This window comes from Octopus sinensis, linkage group LG1, assembly GCF_006345805.1.
Source record: "Octopus sinensis linkage group LG1, ASM634580v1, whole genome shotgun sequence".
In the NCBI taxonomy this organism is placed as follows: domain Eukaryota; kingdom Metazoa; phylum Mollusca; class Cephalopoda; order Octopoda; family Octopodidae; genus Octopus; species Octopus sinensis.
In genome coordinates, this window is record NC_042997.1 from 191,490,494 (window position 1) to 191,515,324 (window position 24,831).

At 33.0% G+C, this 24,831-nt stretch overlaps 1 protein-coding gene across 3 annotated transcripts in view; it reads right to left on the reverse strand.

Moving 5' to 3' along the window:
- Positions 1–12,890: 12,890 nt before the first annotated feature.
- LOC115218200 (coiled-coil domain-containing protein 6) overlaps positions 12,891–24,831 on the reverse strand; it is a 191,333-nt gene continuing 179,392 nt past the window's right edge. For all 3 annotated transcript variants that reach the window (XM_029787947.2, XM_029787949.2, XM_029787948.2), the window contains one exon: positions 12,891–14,200. In XM_029787947.2, the coding sequence (XP_029643807.1) occupies positions 14,138–14,200 (63 nt within the window). In that variant the 3' untranslated portion in view covers positions 12,891–14,137. The remainder of the gene's footprint in view (positions 14,201–24,831) is intronic.

Here is a 24,831-nt window from a genome sequence, read left to right on the forward strand (position 1 = left end):
GAGATTGTGAATCTCTCTCTGAGAACTACGTTTCGACCAGAGCTAGGAAGCCAGAGAGCTGCACAATGCTCCAGTTTGATCTGGCTTGGGTTCTACAGCTGGATGCCCTTCCTAATGCCAACCACTTTATAGTGTGCTTTTAACATGGGACCAGCACTATACACACACACACGTTTGTAACTGTCACCTCCCCACCACCACAACCACTTGACAACCGGTGTTGGTGTGTTAACATCCCCATAACTTAGCAGTTTGACAAAAGAAACCAACAGAATAAGTACCAAACTTAAAATACGTACTGGGGTCAATTGATTCGATTAAAAATTCATCAAGGTTGTGCTCCAGCTTGGCCACAGTCTGATGACTGAAACAAGTAGAAGATATATATATATATAGTTAATCCAAACATGAAAGCACAAAGAGAAAACACAACAATGTGAGGACATAGAACAAGTATAGTGTTATTGGACGCTCAGGAAAGAAGGAGGATTTAATGTTTCGAGCAGAGCTCTTCGGCAGAAACATAGGAAAAGGAAAGATCCAAGGAAGGGAAGACGGAGGAAAAATATTGCCAACGGTGCACACGTGGTCACACACACACATTTTTTTTTTTCTAGTTTCAGCTCAGAGCTGCGGCCATGCTGATGCACCGCCGTTGTAGTGAAGGAGTACAGCAGGGATCACCACCCCCTGCCGGAGCATCGTGGAGCTTTTAGGTGTTTTCGCTCAATAAACACTCACAACGCCCGGTCTGGGAATCGAAACCGCGATCCTACGACCGCGAGTCTGCTGCCCTAACCACTGGGCCATTTAATATATATATTAAATATAATAAAGGGTTAATTACAAGTTGCTCAAAACCACATACCGAAAATATTAGAAATAGCAGCCAAATAGATCACTATTTCTACTACTATTAAAAAAGTCTCCACAAACAAACAGAATTTGTAACCCGTCTATGGCAAAGAGAAAGAAAACAACGAAATCCCAGCCAATTGGATTAGTAGAAATAGTATTCTATTTGGCTGCTATTTCTAATATTTTTGGTATGCGGTTTTGAGCAACTTGTTGCAATTAACCCTTTATTATAATTAATATAATTCTTACCAAATATGGTCATTTCCATACCGAAAAAAATACTAGGTGAAATTTATTAATTTTATCAAATTAATTATATTTCACCCTTTTTGTATATATATATATATCTTTATATATAAAACTGTAGTTGTGTGAGTGTCTGTCCCCTTCGATTTAGATTCCTAACTACTCCCACATTTTGCGGTGCAGTTTAACCAAAACCGGGTATCCTATAGTCGTGATTCATATCGAGCCCTTCTGGGTATTAGTGCTTGTCTATGATGAGCCTACGATTTTAAAAATAATTTACCATCACTTTTTTTCCATTTTCATGCATATTTTTTTAAAGGGAAGTAACTCTCTAAAAATGTCTACGATGAGTCAACGATTTAAAAAAAAATTTACCATCATATTTTTTCCATTTTAAATGCATTATTTTGCTATTTTTTGGCTATAACTCTCTAAAAATGCTGTATAGTTATTTCCCTTACAAACCCGAGCAACGCCGGGCGATACTGCTAGTATATATATATATATAAAAATACAGTAAAACATTAATGGCAAGTGAACCGAGTACCTGTGGAGTATAATATATTATTTTAACGAAAGCAAAAGAGAAAAAAAAATACATATACAAACACAAAGGAAAAATAAACAAAAACAAATAGCTTCCAACTTGTAACATTTATTCAAAAGCAAAATTTGAATATAGTATAAGAAAATGTTTCAAGCAAAAATTATTTTACGCCATGAATATATTCTGCAGAGGTGAACTTTTTAGCTTGCAAGGCAAACTTATTTCTTTTGGGAACACTGACATCAGATTTTTAAAAAAATTTTCCATGTTCCATCAATGACAAACGAACTCTGACCCCATGTAACCACACTATGCAGAAAGAGGGAAAACACTTGGCGTTAGCCAGTCATACAGCCACAACTGCTGCCACTGTTTTTTGTTTTGTTTTGTATTTTTTGTTGGGATTTTTTTTTTTTTTTAATTCTCAAATTTAATTATTATTTTTTTTTTATTGTTCAGTAATGTAATTTTAGTTTATGTCTTCAATGACTATTAGTGACCCTCACAAAACACCAAACACATATCGATACTATTTATAGACTGAACTGTCAAGATGATGATTCACTTTAGAAGGAACACTGTACCCTCTATTTAAAAACCAAACCTAGGCACATACTTTTAGAAGGGGGGTGGGAGATGGAGTGGGAGTGTGGTTGATATATATATATATATATATATATATATATAAAAAAAAAAACAACAACGACCCCCCGACCAAAAATAAAAAAAAATTAAATTCTTGTCAATCTTTCTCCAATTTCATGGAACTATACCAAATAAGAGATTTAATGGAAAGTCAATATCTGATGGTTTTTTGCTTGTTTTTACGCATTATTTTGTGTGTCAGAATTCGACTTCAAAGAATAGGTACAAGCAGAGGAAAAGAAAGGAGAAATAGATTAATTCTATTTACAATCAATAATTAAGATTTTTTTTTTCTGTTTGATGAGGGTAGTTGGTTTTCTATAAAACTAATAACTCTACAAAGGTAACATTAGACTTAAGAAAAAAAAACAAAAAAAAAACAGTCTTAAGTACATTGTTATTTTCTTCAGTTTTGGGTTTTAAAAAAAAAAAATTTTACTTTTACCCCCAGCATAAGTGTGTGTGTGTTTGTACAAATGAACATAATAATGAGAGCTACCTTTGTGACAGAAGATTTAATCTATAACTTTTGCTCTGAAATAATAATTATAAAAAATATTTGAAATAAAATAAAAGGTGATATTGTTTAAAAAAAAACCCCCAAAAACCTAACTTAACCCTAACTTCCATTAGCAAAGTCAATGAGAGAAGAGGAGTGTGTGTAATGGTGATAGGGGTAAATTCAAATGCTAAGTGAAAAAAGAACTCAATACTTGATTTAAGATGAATTCTTTTTAAGTTGAGAAAAAGAATTCAGTATATACGTGTATGTACATATATACATGTATATGTATGTATATACGTACACACCTGTGTGTATGTGTGAATATATATATATATATATATATATATATATATATATATATACACACACACACACACACACACACTATTCAGCTGATGGTGGTATACAATAAAGTAGGGAGTATACCAAAGAGACAAAAAGAGAGAGATGAGAGAGGTTCTTACATTCTTTGAATGGCCAATTCGAAAGTTTAAAAAGAGAAAAAACAAAAAAAAAACCCAGATTTATTCGATATTGGAAAGTATAAAGGTTGCTTTTAGTTTACATGTATTGCTTTTTTTTTTACTCTATTTAGGAAAAATATAGGTCTATGCATACACACACACACAATGCACTATTTACCTCCTCCCTCATTTAAGCATTCTGTAACAGTAAACCATAGACATTAGACGAGGTAATGCTGGTGATAGTTGTTCAGTGGCAACTAAAAACTGTTGTTGGTTAGCACTGCATTGTCTAATAAAGAATAATAATAATAATAATAATAATGATGATGATGATGATGATATGCAATACTAATCTAAATCATTTAGATTTGTATAAGGAATATCTGACCCCCAACTAAACTACCATAATTATTTATCATTATTATTATTATTATTATTATTACTGTGACTTAGCACTGTATAGAACAGACTGCACGACCGAGAAATATATCTAAACAAACCAGATTACCACAAACCAACCATTACAAATAACGAACACTGAAAGACTTGTCAAGAAGTATAGAATTCCACATTCCAGAAACATTACACTAAATCTCTTACAGAATTAAGAAAGCTTTAACTGAAGGTCACTAATGTAGAAACATACATTACATATATGTTCAGAAAAGAACCACAACCAATATGATTTCAAAAACAGCAACAGAATTTGATAATTGTGTCAACATGGTACTATCTTCCAAGAAGGAATCAAATATTGCAGAGCCATCTGAAAAAGCAGGTAAAAAAATTGGAAAAAAATTCATTGGAAAATGTTTCAGAAATTTGACTCCCTTGATGTGTATTTAGAAAAAAAAAACAAAAAACAAACGTGCTCAGAAACTGCTTACACCTGCACGACTTGCTAAACAGATAGTGGAAGAGAATAAAAAAAATATCAGAAAAACAAAGTTGCCGATCGCTGCAATCTAAGATTCCAAAACGTGCTCCTGCGACTAGTTTCATTCCTAAAGTTTACAGTTCACAAACTCCTGTTCTAAATTACCAAAGTCTACGAAAAAAGGGCAGGAAACATCTGCAAAGAAGTTGAGTGCCAAGAAAGTGTCTAGCTCTTCTAAAAAAAACTGATTGTAGAGCACCTTTCATGTCACCAAGGATGAATGAGAGCAAAACCAAGAAAAAAGTTTTTACACCTTTCAATTTTATTGCAAACAAAAACACATCATCTTCTGGAGCCAAAAAACCAAAATTTGATCTGCAAGCCAGTCTAGCCAAGCCAATTACATGGAAGCAACATACATACATTACATATATATATATATATATATATATATATATATATATATATATATATATATATAATCAAAATAAGCAACAAGGATATCCAGAGGTAATGCAGTACGATCGTTTCATGCGACTCCATTTAATTGAACGATGCAAACATTACATCAATTTAAAATGCAGAGCAATCTTCAGCTGCATAAAAATATAGAATTTAGTTAAATTCGAAGGATTCATTTGTATAGTTTTCTTTTTATCCAAAATCACAAAGAGGATAAGTAGATAGACAAAAAACATGTTTGGATATCCTTGTTGCTTATTTTGATTATAATCACCCCCATTTTGAATTATATGGATAATACCATAATAAATTCTGGTGCCTTTAACTTAAGTACCATATTCAACTATGTTGATTCAATCTGATAAGACTGGAAATCTGTACAAACTTTATAAAGACTATTATTTGGAATTACTTAAAAAAGAAATTCAGAAAAAGTATAAAATTGCTGATAAAAGAATATTTAAGAAAGCCAACATTGAGGCTATGAAAATCATGGAGTAATATAACCTACAAACGAAGACAGAACCACTTGTTCCTAAGCAACCTCGGTTCATTTTGAAGGATCACAAACCAAATTTTTTTACTAACCCATCATTAAGGCTTATCTGCCCTTCTAGCTCTGACATCGGTATCCTTAGTAAAAATATACTAGATAAATATATTCCTAATTTAATCAAAACATTAAAACTTAGTTTATGGACTAATTCGTTTGAAGTAGTTGACTGGTTGGTTTAGTTCTATTAACAATAAGGTGAGTACTAAGTTTATCCAGTTTGATATTTCCAATTTTTATTCTTCTATCAATCCAATAGTACTTAATAAGGCACTTTGGCTTGCTCATAACAAAGCTGGTCTCACCCGAGAAGAAATTAATGTTGTGTTGGCAGCCAGAAGATCTATTATTAAATTTGATGATAAGTTGTGGGTCCGTAAAGACACACCAGATAGTTTCGATACACCAATGGGAAGTTCTGATTCAGCACAGACAGCCGATTTGGTCTGTATATATATTCTTTTTGAAATGGCTGAAGAGTTCCCTAACATTTATGGAGGTCTATATCGTGATGATTGTTTACTTTACCTAAAAATCGTTTTTGATGACGATATGATGAAGGCCAACTTTTTAGATATTACGCTTAATTTACACAGTGACTCTTACCTCCCATATCGTAAACCGTTGACCAATCTTAAGTCCATTAGCAAATTTAGTAATCATCCTGGAGCAATTACTAAGAACTTGGTTAAGAATATTTCATTTAGATTATCTAAATTATCTGCTAATGTTGATATTTTCAATAATAATGCTGAATTCTATAACTCTGCCTTAATCAAAGCAGGTTATACAGAGACAATTTTCTACATAGATTCTGCTCAGTCTAATTGTAAATTCAATAATGTAGATAAGATTTCTAGTCGTAAAAGAATTATTGATAACAAACATAACTTACGCACCGATACAAAGCGAATGAAGGCAGATAACCCTTATTTAATCCCCTATTATTGATCTATAAGTAAATATAACACCTTCAAAAAGTAAATACGCTATGAATACTAGTAAAAATATTTGGTTAATAATTCCTTACGGGAGACAAATTAAATCTAATCTCCCACTGCTGTGTCGTCAAGCTATTGCTAGGAATTTTCCAAACAATTCTAGATATTACTCTATAATCAATTCACATAAGATTAGGATAGGTTTTTCAAACACAAAAAATCTCTTGCAAATTATCTCTTCTCATAATAACAAACTGTTAAATATTAATACATTTACTAATACTAACATTAATTTAGCTAATACCATCCAACCCTCTAGAAATATTAATAACAAGGTTATTGTATCTGAAGTCAATTCCAATAGAATTAAGTTTATGTCAAGTAACTCTAAGATTAAAAATTCTATATACCAGTGTATAATCAGTACTCGTAATAAAGTACGATTTTACATTGGAAGTACATCGTTAGAGTTATCTAAAAGAATTTCTATCCATTACTCAACATTTAGGGATAGAAATAAATGGAATAGTACCGGTGTCAGTAAACTGATTTGGGATTTAAAAGACCACAATGAACAATTTCATTTAGAATGGTTGATTCTCTCAATTTCGATACCATATGACAAAGGCAAGAAATTCTGTCTTCTCTGCAATTCTGAGCTATTTTTCATTATTTTTTCTAAAAATACTCTAGTAAACACGGTTATAGAGCGAGCATACAGATGTAAGCATTGGCAAAAACATACATTTAGTGCATATAAGTAGTCTCTATCATTATATATAATTTAAACTTTAATTTCCTTTATATTTAACATTCACTATTAATATCCCTACTCTTTCTGTTAGCTACTTATGACGTGATATCATATAACGTTTTTTTTAAACAATATTAATAGCGTTCTGTCTATCGCTATACAAATCCATCATTTTTTGCTAAAATGTCTTATTGACGAGTTTCGTTTTTTTCACTTTCCTGAGGAGAAGATTGCATTGTTTATACCATTTATTCTTTTGAATAGTATCAGTGGAATTTTCGAAACATGTGTCGAAAGTAAAAATATTTGATTACACCTGCGTTAACTCCATTCTTTTATACATATATATATATACCTCATGGACTTTCCCATCGTTAAATGATGTATGAGGGTTCGGTAAGAAATTGCCAAACAACCACACAGGATTTGTTTATAGTGATCCAATGTTTGTGTTCGTGTAAGTTCACACCCTCCATCAAATCGACATTACCTGTACAGGTACACTGTGTGCCACATGTCAGATGACGAAATGATCGCAGAGCAATGTGAAATGAAGTGCTTTTGCTCAAGAACACAACGCAATGCCCGGTCTGGGAATCAGACCCACGATCTCGCAATCTTGAGTGCAACACCCTAACCACTAAGCCAAGCACCTTCACACACACACATACCTAACTCACATGATGGACTAGACTATTGGGTGTTGTTATACATCGCTGATCACAATGTACTTTGCATTGTTTTAGCTTTTGAATGACGCCACCCAACTGGCTAGGTGAGCAGGCTAACATTATCCCTGTTCAGAACACTATTCCATCACATGGTTCCCCATCTACAGCTGAGTGGACTGGAGCAACATGAAATGAAGTGTTTTGCTCAAGAACACAACACACCACCCAGTCCAGGAATCAAACCCAAGAATACTAGATCGTGAGTGCAACACCCTAACCACTAGGCCATGTGCCTTCACATGCACACACACATACATACATACATACATACATACACATATATATAATGTATGGAATACAGCTAATTAAGGAAGGGTTAGTATATTTTGGAATCATCAAAGGCCAGACGTTAACAAAGAAAAAATAAAAGGTTTACACCATAGAAAAACAGAAGGAACCAAAGATGAAACTACACACCTTAATGTCAAATTGGAATCTTTTTGGCGATGGTATTTGGGATAGGGGTGGGGCACTGGATTAATCACAAAGAAACAAGCTCCTTCTTCAATTATAATCAGACTGTTGACAAATGAACCTGAATGAAATATCTATGAAAGTATCTGCATTGAGTACTGTCGTCAGCTGTTTTAAGGTCGAAAGTAAGGTAAAAGGAAATTCCCCACCCTCTTACCAAAAAGGAGGGAAAAAAAATCTAAAGACATTACAAGACTCCTGCTTCACAGATGTGCACGCTAAATACCTTCTTTGGTTGTTCTGTTAATGATATGTAATATACAATGCCGAAAGCATTGTACAAGAAGCAAACATATCTTCCCCCCACCGCCCACATTTAGTTTATAAAGCAGAAATAAATACTTCACAAGTTTAAATACTGACTCATTTTGCTATGTGAGGAAAACACCTGACATTTAGATAACTAATTCTTATATTTCATAAATATACAGACACACAAACACACACCTTATATGTGTGTGTGTGTGATAATATATGTGTGTGTATGTGTATATTTATATATATATATATATATATATATATATATATATACATACATACACACACACACTTTTTGAGGGGCTTGCTATCCATATCACATTTTGTTCTTGCTTGCATTTGGATGTGTAAATGGTTGCTATGGTAACATTTAATATTGTGCACCTCTATATCCATTACATTTAATGACATCTGCATCAAAATAGTTTGACTTGTGTCTTGTAGGATACTTTTAAAAAAGAGTATGTGTATGTGTGTGTGTGTGTGTATATATATATATATATATTTATGTATGTATATAAGAAAATATTTAATCCATAACCAATAAAATGTATTTGGTTGAACTAAGAATTATAGATTAAATATTTTATTCACTCTCAGACTTATCCTGGAGCTGTTTATTCTAAGTGGCCAGACACAGCTTCTTTTGAACTTGCCAACCCCTGGAATATGTATTTGTTTATTTGCAGTTAAGGCAAAAACTTTGAAAAAGAAAAACAAGAAATTATACGACTGGGTTAATTGGTTATTAGCAATCACACGTGTCTTAAAATATACACTGAAAGTCTTCAAAAGTATCAACAGTTTGGCCTGTAGGGAACAGCGATGTCTGATTTTCAACCTCAGTAATTGATTGTGAAGTTTTATGAAACCACCCATATCTCACATTGACGATAAGTATTCGTTTTGTTAAAACCCTTAAACAGAGAGAGGCCAGGTCTCTATAAACCCTCCAGCTATGTAAAGAAGCAATCAGTTGAATCGAAACAATCTTCCAATGCAATTACATATGACAAGTTACCAAACCACATCACTATTTCCAATACAGAGATTTGAAAATAAAACAATCTGTTTTTCTTTCAGTGTTACAAGAAAAAAAAAAATTTTAAAGGAGGGAGAGCAGGGGGAAGGGGGGGGGAGAGAAAAAGCATTAAATCAATCACTTTGAATTATTTCCTAAAATCAATAACTTTTCAACTGTTCATTACTCATTACCACGAAAAGCTTCTTACAAGAAAAAAAAGTAAATAAAAACAAAAACAAACAAAAATAAACAGCCACTAATGAACCTGAAAACTATCCAGTTTTAGTAGACAAGTAAATCTGTGGAAGCCACTCTGATGAGATGCATTATGGGACACTAATCTAAGAGTTAAAAAAACAACAACAATAAAACAAAAAAAGGGGTGGGGAATTTAAGACCTTCTCTAGGTCAATCATTTAATGTACAACAGAATTTAACCATACTGCCCAGCTTATCCTTTAATCAAACCAAAAGTGTTGTGGTTTAAACTGTGAACACATTCAAACATATTGGAAGCAGCTTTCAAAAATATTTCATCTACAGACAAGTAAAATGACAGAATGATTAAATGTCGGAATATTTTATATATCGTACAAAATGTATTTACTAGGTCTGTTCTCTTTCTCCACTTCCAAGTTTAAAAAAAAATTTTTTTTTTTCCTTTTTAAACTGCTTTTATATCCCCATTTGCTGAATGTGTACGTTTATAAAAAATGGCAGAATTTTGTCACTAATCTCCAGAGAAAAATTAACTTCTAGCACCATTCACAGAAAAAGACACTTGCTTTATCCACAGACGGACGTAGGAAACTAAACTCTGATCAGCTTAGAACCAACAAAAATACCACTGATCTGGACATAGGATTTAACAGACTGGAAATATTTATTTCTGCAATTATTTATTTATACATATTTTTTTTTTTTAATTAGAGCTCCACGTAAAATATCTTTATTTCTCAGATTTGGCAATTCATTTTGATTAAAGAATTTTAGGCATGTGAAAAAAGAACCCTCTGACATATACATGTTAATAAATTCATAAGCAGTGAGGAGTTATTAAAACACTCTCACCCAAGAGACATCACTGCCATCAATCATATCCGACTGTTTGTACATTACCTCAAGGCAGAATATCATAGGGCATACGCAGCTTTCCAACAAAGGTGAAAGATGGGGGCTGGGGGAATTTGAAATTTCACCTTTGTAATCATAAACCATTACATGCAGGTTGTAGTTATTTTAATTGCATCTAAATTAACAAGCTATAAATCACTAGTGAAGGAGACCAAATGATCTGTTCAGACTTTTTTTTTTATGCATAAATACGGTAAAAACCAAATCCGAGAGAAAGCTATCTAAAATAACTCAACATTATTAAGTGTTTTCTTTGAAACAGTATGAAATGCAAGCTGCAATTTTTGTTGTAATAACTGAATATAAAATTCAATATTTTTTCCAAACATTTTCCATTAGGGAGTATAGCTCCAAACTTACAGGGAAAAATTAGATTTAGTATTAAATCAAATTTCACAGTATAAATATATAAAATATGAATTAGAGATAAAACCACTATTAGGCAACTCAAACAGTGATAGACATAAACCAATACATAAATAACAAATAATATAAATATAATTAATATAGTATAAAAAAAATTATTTTTAATTTTTAAATTTTTATATATATATTATATACGACATTAATTATATTTATATTATTTGTTATTTATGTATTGGTTTATGTCTATCACTGTTTGAGTTGCCTAATAGTGGTTTTATCTCTAATTCATATTTTATATATATATAATGATATATATATATATGAGAGAGAGAGAGAGATGCAGATAAACAGGTTGTCAAAGATTTCAGTGTGTTTAAGCTCAAATCATTTGAGCAACACAATGTGTTTTCTATACAGAAAATCTTTAGTTCTCGCTTTTTGATATATATCGAAATGTGTAGATTTTTACATGGATCTAATATGCTATGAATGAGTCAGTTACCCAGTAATAACTATATAAAACAACATTTAAATTAGCTTCCAAGACAACTGATCTAAGCTCTTTATAAGTGAGCTATATACCAATTTGCAATAATTAAAAATAATTTATAGCAAAAAGAAACAGGCTAACAGCAACAAAATGTATTTTTAATTAATTTTTTGTTTTATAGCTATTTAATTCAAGAGAGAAACCAAAACCAAATAAAAACAAAACCGAGAGGGAAAATATTAAAAAGTACCAGAATTTAAATCTGACAGTACATTTATATTTATAAATAAAGAACCTCATGAAACTCAAATTGAAACTTTTGAATTATACTGAAAATCTCTTGACTATTTGTACAAACTAAAGTTATTGATCAAAATTATTTACAAACCAAACAGCTCTAATTGTCAGAAAGAAACCCTAGTAATTAATGAGTAATCTGTTTGAAATAAAGGTTATTACTTATTTTGAGGACTGGCTGGAGTAAACCTAAGAATTATGAGTAGATCATAACTCAGACATAAGCAAAAATTATATTATATTCTTACTATGTGCTCAAATTACATACACGAATAAATATTTTGTAATTATATATATAAAATGGAAAATCTTAGATACAGTAGGGTGCTTTTGAAAAAATGAAATAAGAATGACTGACTTTTTGATAATTATTTCCCATTTAAATGATTAGATGTTTACAAATCGTAATGACAGGTTGTAAACATCTAATCATCAAAGTGGAAAATAATTATCAAAAAAAATCACTCTTAATTGTTTTTTTTGTTCAAAGGCATGCTACTGTATCAAGGATGTACTGCTTCTCTGAAAATATATATCTGTAAATATAATATGTGACAATTATTCGGTAGTTATGATAAAACTCCGAGTTTCGGATGTCAGGGTGGAAATCCACGCTGCCATCTCTTCAGTTATCTGGCCGTCGGAAAAAATGCATTTTTTCTGATGGGTGGATAACTGAAGAGATGGTGGCATAGATTTCCACCCCGACATCCAAAACTCGGAGTTTTATCATGGCTACCGAATAATTGTCGCATATTACATTTACAGATAAATTCCTCTATTTACATAATATCGAGGTCTCTTTCATTCTTTTGTTGTCTTACCATTTCTAACAATATATATATATATCGATGGATAGATAGATAGATAGATAGATAGATAGATAGATAGAGAGAGAGAGATTTTTTTTTTTAAATGAGTTTTTATATGCATAAAAACAGTGAACAATAAAGGACTTGCTATAAGTGTAGACCCCGGTGTCTGTAACAATTTTATTGACTGTAACTTTGAAGTTTTGTTGGCTGTATTCCTTGTCAGACTGACAACAGCCAGTAAAACCTCTAAGTTATTGTCAATGAAATCGTATATATACAGGGTGATTCAAAAGTCACCATACATAGGAAAAACATTTTTTTTATAAGAAACAGTTAAATAAAAAACTGTCTTATAAAAAAATAAATTGTTCTTATGTATGGCGACTTTTGAATCACCCTAAATATTATATATCATGTAAAGAAAGAGAGACAGAAAGACGAAGTATTTGAAAATGTTGGTACATAGATTTTAATTTCAGACATAACTAACAAAGGCATTTCAGACTCATAGAAAACTATCATGTTGAGAGTGAAGTAAATGCAGGCAACACTCTTGGAACAAGGATACATACATACATACATACATACATATATATATATATATATATATATATATATATATATAACCCTGACAGAGGACAAAAATAGGGAGGAGCAAATGATAGGGGAGTGCAGTAAATTATTCAAACAGTGGTTTGGAGTGTGTATGCAAGCAGTGTTTATGTTTGGAAGAAATAAACCTTACAATGATTAAAAAATGAAACTTTTTTTTTTTTGTTTAACTTGAGAAATGGGTTAATAAGAGATTAACAAGTTAACTGACAAAATATTTAAATCAATTGAAAAAGGGGAAAGAAAACGCATACCAAAAGGAGAGATGGGCAACAAGGATCTGCAAAAAAAAAGTCAACAATCAGTTTGGTATCCTCTTTGGTATAACAATTCTTAATTAGTGTAATTGCAATAAGTTAATATAGTGTAGAGAAAGAGGATGTGGTAGATGAAATATTAACTGAGATGGAATGAGAATCGGGATTATGTTATCTAATTTCTAAGTGTTTGTTATTTAATACACTAGTCTTAACTATAAATCATCTTGATCCCAGGTCTCAATCCATTCACAACAAATATTTAGCCATATCTTAACAAGCTTTGGGTAATGTATATAGATCGACTAATTTATCAGCCAGACAGATAATAAAGTTAGTTAGAGGCACCTGTAACATACCAATATTTGGTCAAACTGATTTCTCCAAATACCTATGTAGACAAACTTGATATTTGAGTAAGAGACTGTGTTAGCAGGAGTGAGATGACAGAGCAGGTGTAGATTTTTTTTAAAGATAGCCTACCAGAAAATACACCTGTCTGCCTTACAAAATGTAATTTGCTCTTATAAGCAACCAAAACTACCTGTCATTAATGGGTAGAGTAATATAATCAACAATTCTTTGGAAAAACAAAACTGTTCTTGGCATACTTACACCAGGTTATCACATAGCGCTACTCTACACTATAAAGTGACTGAAAGATTTCAATAAGGAGTAATTTTGGGGGAGTGTATTGGTGCTTAGTGTTGCTATCAGACATATACATTCATTCATTAATACAACCAAACTGGCATACACACAGACAAAGCTGGGACAATGGTCAGGGCAATACTTCCGAGAGGAGGCAGAAAGTGGTGTCATCAGGTTTTGTCTTGTGGCACATTGCCAGGCCGTACAAACTTCTCAGGGCTTGGTCTGGGTTTCTGAAAGGAAAAATTTTCCACATTAAGTTCCATGATAATAAAGAAATATTTACATTTAAAATAATAATAGTGAAATTTACATAGTTTATAGGGAAAATATTTTTTTTTTTTTACAGTGCTCTAATTTAAGAGGGGCAGATAACAATCTAGGATGTTGATATAATATACCATGCCATTTCCCAATAATAAAATAGATCTATGTGCCTATTTTCTGAGATCTATCAACCTTTTATAGTAGCATGGTATCCATTAGGAAGAATTGATTACATATTAATGTCCAGAATTCAAGAGTCAACCTTATTATACATGCTGACTTTGACATCAACCCTGTTACTTCAAATATTTTTGCAAAGATGCCCTCTTTCTGATTGTTCCACAGAGTGGTCTAAATTATCTACAGTTCTTACAGCTTAACAAGCAGCAAACATAGAGAGTACAGACATTAAAAGTAGAACTGTGTTGTTCAAACAACAAACATATAGACAACAGCTTTAACATATATATAACTGACACAGAAAATTCATCATTGAAAACTGTCAACACACTAACCCCTGCTCTGATCTACTGAAAGACTTAACTAAGAAAAATGATTTTACTTCGCTAAACAATGAGCAAAAAGGAGAAATTTGTTTTTAATTATGTGATTTCTGAAGAAGAAACTGCATGTTTTTCTGCTTTGTTTTTGACACACTCTTGTATGTAGATTAATATGTAGTGTGACTGGAATGTATATATATAGAGAGGACAGAATACCAACAATGCATGGACTTAAATCTCCATACCATCACTGAAATCAATACTATTACTAAAAAATAATTGATAAATAATTAGGAAGACAAAAGCCAAACTGTCCAAAGGAGATAACTCGTGGCTCCTTTACTTACATACCAAATTAGTGGATTGACAAGAAAGCCACCTATTAGCATCTAATGTTACCAAGGCTTAGCTTTTCACTCCAAGACAAACAGGAAAAGAGCAATCAATGTACATTTAACCTACAAAGGTACTCAATAAGCAATAACTAAAGTAATAGCCTTTCTATAAAATTATGTAAAAAATCATGGAGGTGAGGGGAATGAATCACTGAAGAGGTACTCTGATAAAACCACATGCTTTAATGAAATTCATGTCTATCTGCCTATATATATATATATATATATATATACACACACACACAGATAATATGTGGTATGGCCAAGTGACCAATGTAAGGGAGATAATCTCTACACGCTATTTGGCTAGATTAGAAGTTTGTAATTAAAACTCGAAGAACAAAGAAGGTAATGAATAGAATACATAATTCATTAACTAGCTTCAGCTCAAGAGCTGCAGCCATGCTGGAGCACATACACACATATTCTTACATATTACGAAGATCTGGATACTTCCTAACTCCAAGCCTTTAGGTTCCATCCCAAAGTGTAGCACCTTAGGCAAGTATCTTCTTTTATGGCCTGTATTTCATGTGGGCCCGCTTTCTGCATATCTTTGCATGGAACCATTTGAGGGACGATGATGTCATGTTTATGTCCTTTGTAAACAATCTGCCCTGCAGCAATGGCAACATGTATAGGTGCAGGCATGGCTGTGTGGTAAGAAGTTTGCTTCCCAAGAAACACATGGTTCTGGGTTCAATGCAAGAGTCTTCCACAATAGCCTCAAGCTGACCAAAGCCTTGTGGGTAGATTTGGCAGGCAGAAACTGAAAAAATCCTCTGCTTTATACATCTGTGTGTGAATATCTTTGTATCTGTGTTTGTCTCCCACCACCATTTAACAATTGGTGTTGGTGTGTTTATATGCCGTAAAACTTAGCAGTTTGGCAAAAGAGAGCGCTAAAATAAATACTAAGCTTTTTTTTTTTTAAATGAAGTATTGGGATTGATTTGCTTGACTAAAATGCTTCAAGGCAGTGCTCCAGCAAGGCTGCAGTACAATGACTGAAACAAAAGACATTTTTAAGCATTTCAATGATGAATCCTGAGCAACTGGTTGAATTTGTTGTATGAAGTTAAATCCCATCTGATGCTAAATTAAAGAAGACAGTTCCGGTATAAATTGTTCAAGATAATACTAATGTAGAGAATCAAAACAAACTAAAGATAGTATTCTCATAGTTATGTGATTCTGGTGACAGATATTGTACATACTAGAGTGACTGATTGGACTGAAGGGCCAGGAATAACCAATAACAGACATTGTAGATTGACGAAAATTAAAGAGAATTCCAGGTTTAGAAGCAAATTAAAGATGAAATATGCAAACAGCTTTATTCTTTAATTTTTCTCGTTATGAATCCTAGCCTAACATTTTCAGCAATTTAAGAAACTGCTCAGAAATCTCCACCTACAGTCGTATAATGAGGTGAGGAAATGAAGAGTATGATGATTTTTATTCTGGTAAGAAAAATGTATAGTATTCAGATAGGCAAAGACTTAAAAATAGAAAAACTCTACCTTGGTAGGGAGAGCAAAAATGTTTGAGTGGACATTGTAAGGTACATCTATATTTGTTCTCCTTGATGATTCTTGGACAAATATAGATGGGATGGTCACATCACATGACTGAAGGATAACATGCACAATCAGAGTGATAGAATGGACAAGATGAAGAGGCCGACCAATGACAAGATGATCTCACTTGCTATATAGGACCTGCATAGCCATGACTGACCAGAGATAGACAGCCGTAGAAGGAGTCCAGTACAACCAGCCTGGAGGCTGCCACTGTGTTATGTCTATGGACAAGAACCTTGACTTACAACTAAAAACAGGTAGGTACTAGGTGGGATGAACTGTGCGTTATGAATAGCAACAACATTGTAAGATTGAGAAGTGGCTTGTCAGCGAAGAGTGCTGAGTTCAATTTCTTTTGTGGCTATGAAAATGATTTTTCCCAGTTGTGTCCCAATAACTGGAAAACTTCAAAAATATCACCACACAAGGTGGAGATCAACATCTGGATGGATGGTTTAGAAGCAAATGACTAAAGAAACATGATAGAAACACCAGTGGTGAGATACGATTTATATGTTCCAGTCACTGGGCTGTGGCCACGCTGCAGCACAGCCCTGAAAGGTTTAACCAAGCAAAGAGACCCCAGTGGTAGTTCTTAGTCTATCAGTCTCTTTTGCTGAAATGCTAGGTTATGAAGGAAGTGAACAAACCAATACTGGTTGTCAGGGTGTGTGTGAGTATGTGGGGGTAACAAATACACAGACATTCATTACTAGCAAAAGAAGCAGTATTGGTTCAGAATAGTATTCTGTATGTCTTACTTAAAGTGGATATACTGTTTTGAGATTTTCTACCATAGATCCACATTTACATACATACACATATATATTTTTTTCAGGCTTCCACAGTTTGCTCATAAGGCATTGGTTGACTTGATGCTATAATAAAAGGCATTTCCCCAAGGTGCCGTACAGTGGGATTGAACCTGAAATCATGTGGTTACAGACACACATACCCATGCCTGTACCTATATAGTTGAGGTTTATAGAAACCCCACTTGGATAAAATCTCTTAGAAGGAAACTACAAAAGAATAATTGATGTTTAGGAATTTGGCAAAGTATTCGGGATCTGGAGGAACTTCTTGAAAGAATCACTTTCCAAAGTGGTTTTTCAGTTATACTTTTCAAAGCAACTTGAAGCAGTGAATCAAGTTACAAGACTTTTGGATAATCTGACAGCTGCTTACTTTCGCAAAGAACAAGAGGCTGGATGTGATTCAGATTTTAAATTCATTAAATCAATAACCAGATGTTTTTGAGAGGAAGTCCTATTTTGCTTGCTAAGGTAAATAGGTTAAGAGAGCACTAAGCATATTACAAAATAACCTAAGCAACAAAATTTTGTTGAATGAAAAGGTGGTGGTTAAAACCTTGTTGTATAAAGATTACATTGGAACTGAGAGAAATTTCCTGACAATCATAAATGATGTTTGGCTTTATTTTCATTGGAAGGAATAATCTAAAGCCTAGCTCTATAGCTGTAAGGTAAAGTGGTAGATTTCTAACAACATTGTAAGAAGTTTAGATTTGCCTTTAGCCATCATGCATTGTGATTGACCCTAGTTTGATGACTAAATAAAATACTTTATGATTGGGTGGTTAGTAGAAAGAAGGGGTTACAACTAAAAAATTAAAAAATAACAAAATTCCCAACCATGATAGCATGGGAAAATTGAATCTAAAATGTCAGGAAATTCATGATTTTGTTAAACTGAAGACCAGAAAGCTGGTATAAAGTACAAAAATATTTAGAGAACTACCCTCTATGGGTGTGTGTGTGTGTGTGTATCTAGTTGTAATAATGAAGTCAAATCAAATAATGATATTTTGAAATCACTTAATATGTTTCAGGTTTGCATAATATATAATAGGAAATGCATCCATTATGTAAACCTTCATTTTTATATATTTATATTTTCATATATATATATATATTACCGTGACCGACCAGGCTATCAGATGTTGCTACACATTGCTGGTCGCAATGTGCTTTGCATTGTTTTAGCCTTCAAATGACACAACCCCGCTGGCTAAGCGAGTAGGCCAACAGAAGAAAGAGTGAAAGAAAGTCGTGGCGAAAGAGTACACCCCCCCTGCCGGAGCCTTGTTGAGCTTTAGGTGTTTTCGCACAATAAACACTATCAACGCCCGGTCTGGGAATTGAAACCATGATCCTACGACTGCAAGTTCGCTGGGCCATTGCACCTCCACATATATGTGTGTGTGTGTATAGCTTTGACCAATCAGATGATTGATTTGATTAGAAATCAAGTGGTTATCAGATGAACTGCCTACTGAATGCAACAAATTAATATGAAAATATGAGAAAACATGATGAACAAAGAAATGTTGCAAATTGCTAATGGAAGGGGGTCATGATGGAGCTAAATTAATGAAGATTGAAACAAACCCCCAAACAACCCTTAAAATGTTTAAGCCCCTTCAACACTTGCTTGCACACCTGCCAATAAACAAAAACATAATAAATAGCAGTATCATATCATCAGGTGATACAACATTTGTATCACTAGTTAATATATATATAACTAGGTTAATCCAGTTAAGATTTCCCTAAAAATACCTAGGAACTGATGCTGTAAAAAAATAAAAAAGAAGAAAAATGTCAACACTTTCTCTATCAGAAGCTCATGAAACAAAAATTCTAGCCTGCCTACCAGAGACACAATTGAAATTATCACACAAAAATTGACTGAACACAACGACTCTTCGTTACTTTAAAATTGGTTTCCTTGATTAATAACGAAGAAAAAGTAAATGCAATGCATTTATTAATCACCCTTATAGGAGTTTGGAATATTTACTAATGGACTTTTAAAACAGTAATGATTATTACAACATGGAAAAATCAAACAATGAATAAGAGATAATAAAAAAAGAAACATGCAGAATCAAATAAACTTTCAACATTGATGACATGTGCAAAAAATATTTAGAAATATAAAACAAAGAAATAACACTTACTTGTGAAGAGCACTTACTTTTCATTAGAGTGGGGGGGAGGTCTCTATGTGCATGTGTGCGTGCATGTGCATGTGTGTGGTGTATATATATATATATTTTTGCATGGTTTTGTGCAAATGTATGTGTACGTATGTATTTGTTTATATATCATGCATATAATTAAGCGAAACCAAAGTAGTATTTAGATTGCTTCCAGCTTTGGTAACCCCAATAATGGTATTCAAATTTGAAGATTTATTTATATTATTTATCCCGTCACATAATTCTACAAGGTCGAATGCATTTCTAAACTTTTCTGGTACAACATGTTTTTAATCAACGAATTAATTAAAAAATGTAAACGTAACATTACAAATAAAAAAAATATATATATATATATACTTTAAATTCTTTTTCTTTTCTTTTTTTTAATAAAATCAACAACAAAGGAAAGAAAATGAAATTAACAGAATAGTAATAAAACAATACAGTTAAATATTTGAATAAAATATTGAAAATAAATTCATAACGATGTAAAAGATATAAGTAGCATAAAGAAGGGATAGGAGGGGAGATGTAATGGGTAAACACGCTCCACTTATCCTCGCAAACCCAAATCTAAAGGTAAATGTATCGGCAGGAAGTATAGTTTGGTCCACTAGCACAGAGAGAGAGAGTGTGTCGCTACTACGTTATAGTCCTGGGACACTAAGATGTTGACATCTCAACAGTTGGCCTCTATTATTATCATTATTATTATTATTATTATTAACATTATAAGAGTAATTATTATTACTCTTAACTGTAGTCTTCTTTTTGTATTTTTAATACCAATTTACAAAATTTATATATTAATCACTAAAGTTTTGTGTTAGACATTAAAATCAACAGAAAATATTAAAGGAGTAAGAATTAGTCTTAGGGTTTCTGTGTAAACTATTACTATTACTATACAAGCAGGGTCTATATATATATATATATATATATATATATATATATATATATATATATATGCATTTTTAATATATTTTTTTAAAACTTTTCTCACAGTTTTCCAGCAAGGCATAGCCATACTTACTGATTGTAAGTTATTGAGACATTTCAGAATAGAATTCTAATGTAATCAAAATGACAGAGATAACGGTGGTATTCTATTAAAAGCATAAATGACACAAAGAAAATGGCTTTGAGTAACAAGCGTAATGATAATGTGGTGTATCTCTGGAGGAAGGATCCTGATAGATACTAAAAGGAAAGAACTCTGCAGCTAAATGAGAACCACATGAGAAGAATGGTTTAAAGAAAAACAAATATTAAAAGAAAACTGTGGCAAGTGTATGTTAAGTCTTGCGGGTGGGTGGCAGCATGGTTAGTAGAGAGAAGCGAAATACCAAGTGGAGGAAAGGAAAGATTAGGTGTAAGGGTGTCAAAAAAAAAAGTAAAAAGGTGGAAGTTTCATTAGTGAAGAAAGAAAAAATAGTGAATGTGTAACTGAGTAGACAGCCATACTGTCAAAGGACAAGAAGGAAAACAACATGACAATGTTTAATGAATAACCGTATGATGATGAATGACAAAATGAAAAGCTTGTTTTAAGCAGACTGATCTCAGAGGAAAGAAAGAAGTAGAGAAAGTCAGAAAAGACGAGGAGTATTTTACTATTGTATATGGAAATTAACATTTCGGAAGGAGCAAAAATCAAGTTAAGCAAACTGGACCGTATCTTCTTGATGTAGATGGTAGTGATGTTGCCAAATGTGATGGAAGGATGGCAAGTGGGGGGTCAGGATGGAGAAGAACTTGAGGGAGCAAAATGTAAAGGAAAACTGCAATGGAACCACTGACAGTTTCATTTTGTATGAAGGCCCATAGTGACCGAGACATTTGGAGATATGCTGTGCAATATGCTGTGCTTGTGAAGACCTGTCGGACCAAGTGAAATTGTGGATAATGCTAGTGCCATCTGACTGGTACATAAAAAGCACTGTTTGAGCATTGAGCCTCAAGGAGGCAGTGAAAAGTGACCAAGACCTTTGGCGATATACCATGCTTGTGTAAACCTGTCAAGCCAAGTGAGATCATAGTCATGGCTGATGCCGGTGTCAGGTGAATGATACCTGCGTTGGTGAGACGTAAAAAACGCTCACTACACTTTCGGAGTAGTTGGCATTAGAAATGGCATCCAGCTATAGAAGCCTTGCCAAATCAGACCAGAACCCCCCCCCCCCAGTTTTCAGTCAAACCCCACAACCCATGCCATTAAATGACGATCATAATAATGACAAATTCCAGAAAACTGCTTGGTAAAGAGCAAGTGCTAATTATCTAACCTGAAATTGATAAATCTGTTAAGAAATGTGTGTACTGACCAAATAAAGGTAGTGAAATTTCAGGATCAACACCATTTACAGTGAAGTTGTATTAGTCTCTTTTTATTCTTAAAGCAAGATAATTTTAATAATTTCTTAGTATATGTTCATCATCATCATCATCATCATTGTTTAACGTCCGTTCTCTATGCTAGCATGGGTTGGACGGTTCGACCGGGGATCTGGGAAGCCAGAAGGCTGCCCCAGGCTCCAGTCTAGAAACATTGCCAGATAAGACCGGAGCATGGTGCAGCCTTCTGGCTTCCCAGATCCCCAGTCGAACCGTCCAACCCATGCTAGCATGGAGAACGGATGATGATAATGATGATGATGATGTTGTTAACTAGAAGTTTGCAGTATTTTGACCACTCAGAACTTAATAGAAATAGCTGAAATATAGCTACTTGGCGGAAATGTCATTTAATAGCAAACAAAACTATTAAATACACTTTAAATTTCATTTTATGAGGAGTTAAGATTTCTGTTACACAACTATAACCTAGTCACCGACACTGCAATTTTGATACCTTGTGAAAAACTTAAAATTTCACAGCTGTGTGTAATATTAATTAGCTCTTCTACCATGTAGTAACTTTAGTTTCAACTTGGTCTCAGATCAAATCATGTGCTAAACAAGTACAACTCCTTTAGCTATAAAATTACACATTACAGAGCATTTACAAAGATGGAAATAATTATACAAACAACACACATACAGATATATATATATATCACCGTGACCGATCAGGCTATCAGATGTTGCTACACATCGCTGGTCACAATGCGCTTCGCATTATTTTAGCCTTCAAATGACGCCACCCCGCTGGCTAGGCGAGCAGGCCAATATATATATATATATATATATATATATATATATATATATATATATATATATATATAGGGGTAAAATATGAAAAATCAACGAAAATGCATATTGCAAATAGAAAAAGGCTATTTATGATTGGTAACGACAAATATATACATTTAGATTGACTGAGGTAGTAATACGAGTCGTAAAAGTCATTATTATGAGACGATTATAAGATGATAATAAAGTAAGAGAACAAAACGGACCAATGGTTTACGCAAAGCTATTCATCATTTGAACAACACTGGTTAATACACCTTTTGTATTAACCAGTGTTGTTCAAACGATGAATAGCTTTGCATAAACCATTGGTTCGTTTTGTTCTCTTACTTTATTATCATCTTATAATCATCTCATAATAATGACTTTTACGACTCGTATTACTACCTCAGTCAATCTAAATGTATATATTTGTCGTTACCTGTCATAAATAGCCTTTTTCTATTTGCAATATGCATTTTCGTTGATTTTTCATATTTTACCCTTACATTTCCACGTGTATTTTATATTTTCTTTTCGTAACATATTTCTACTATATATATATATATATATATATATATATATATATATATATATATATATATATATATATATATATGCACAAATAAAATTTCAGAGCTATACTTGTCTAGCAAGTAAGTTGATCTGATAATGTTGAAACTAATGCTATTATAGCATGAAAGGCATCATCCATTGAAAGAGACACCAAAACTTAACTTCACTAAAACATTCATTATTTGGTGTCAAAAAACTGAAATTAGTGGAACTGTGTCAGTGACCAGGTTGCAGTGGGTGCAACAAACACGTTGACACCAAATAAATCTTTTAAGTGAAGTTAACAGTCTTTGTGTGTTTCTGAATGGCTATATATACATAATTGTTTTGTATGAAAAGCTAAATTCAAGAGTAAGATAGAAGAGTGTTTAATTTGTTTCAAGTACTGAAGAACATATAAAAACAAATGTTAGAAGGCTCTGGTAAATGCAGTTGGGAGACTGAAAAATTTCTCTTTACCTTTCACCTATGGAAGCAACCTAAGACACTCGCAACAACACTGTGAACAAACGTGAAGGTCAAGACATTGGACCAGCCATGTTCCCTCAATAGTCTAACATGACACTTTGGTTAGATACGATACTAAAGAGGTCAAGATCTTTGAGTTTAGCAGCCCAGCTTCACCAAGCTTTTCAAATACCATGGGTCAAAATCTGTAAGTTACCTTGTATTTGGCAATGCTTATACAACTTTGTTCAACCATGGATGCAATGGTCTGTATTTATACTGCAACATTTAGAATATATGAAGGAGTTAAAGAATCATTTACAGTAGTATCCCATGTAAGGTGTTTTTGTCTAGAGACAAAGGGATTGAGCCATCAGGCCTGTTCCTATCATCCCTAGACATTCCCCACAGGGGCTCCAAAACTGAAGAGATATTTTTGTTAAGGCCCTCTTTAAAATTACATTTCTTTCTGCATCAAATGAAGCAGGCAATATTTAGTCGACATGATGGTCCATGAGGTCTGCCAGATCAAATTATTCAATACAGAAGACAAAATGAAAATAACTCAATGTATAATCAGTACATATAAGATAACAAAACATGAGGTGTGGAAATAGAAATATGGGCTATAGTCATGGGATTGATGGAAAGATATAGAATATTTAAGAGATTATGTCAATAATACAGGAACCTGTTTTTGGCATACCGTCCCAAGTTTTGTAATAGCAGAATAAAAATTCCAGCTTAAAAAAATTTGAAACTTTTTCCAAAAAATAGCTTCTAATTCTGATGGAGAGAATAGTACTGCGATATGACAAGTGCATGATTTAAGACGAAGAAATACAGCAATTAAGCAACATGATAGTGGAAAACGGATTTAGAGAGTGGGGAGGTTATTTATGATGGAAATAGTGA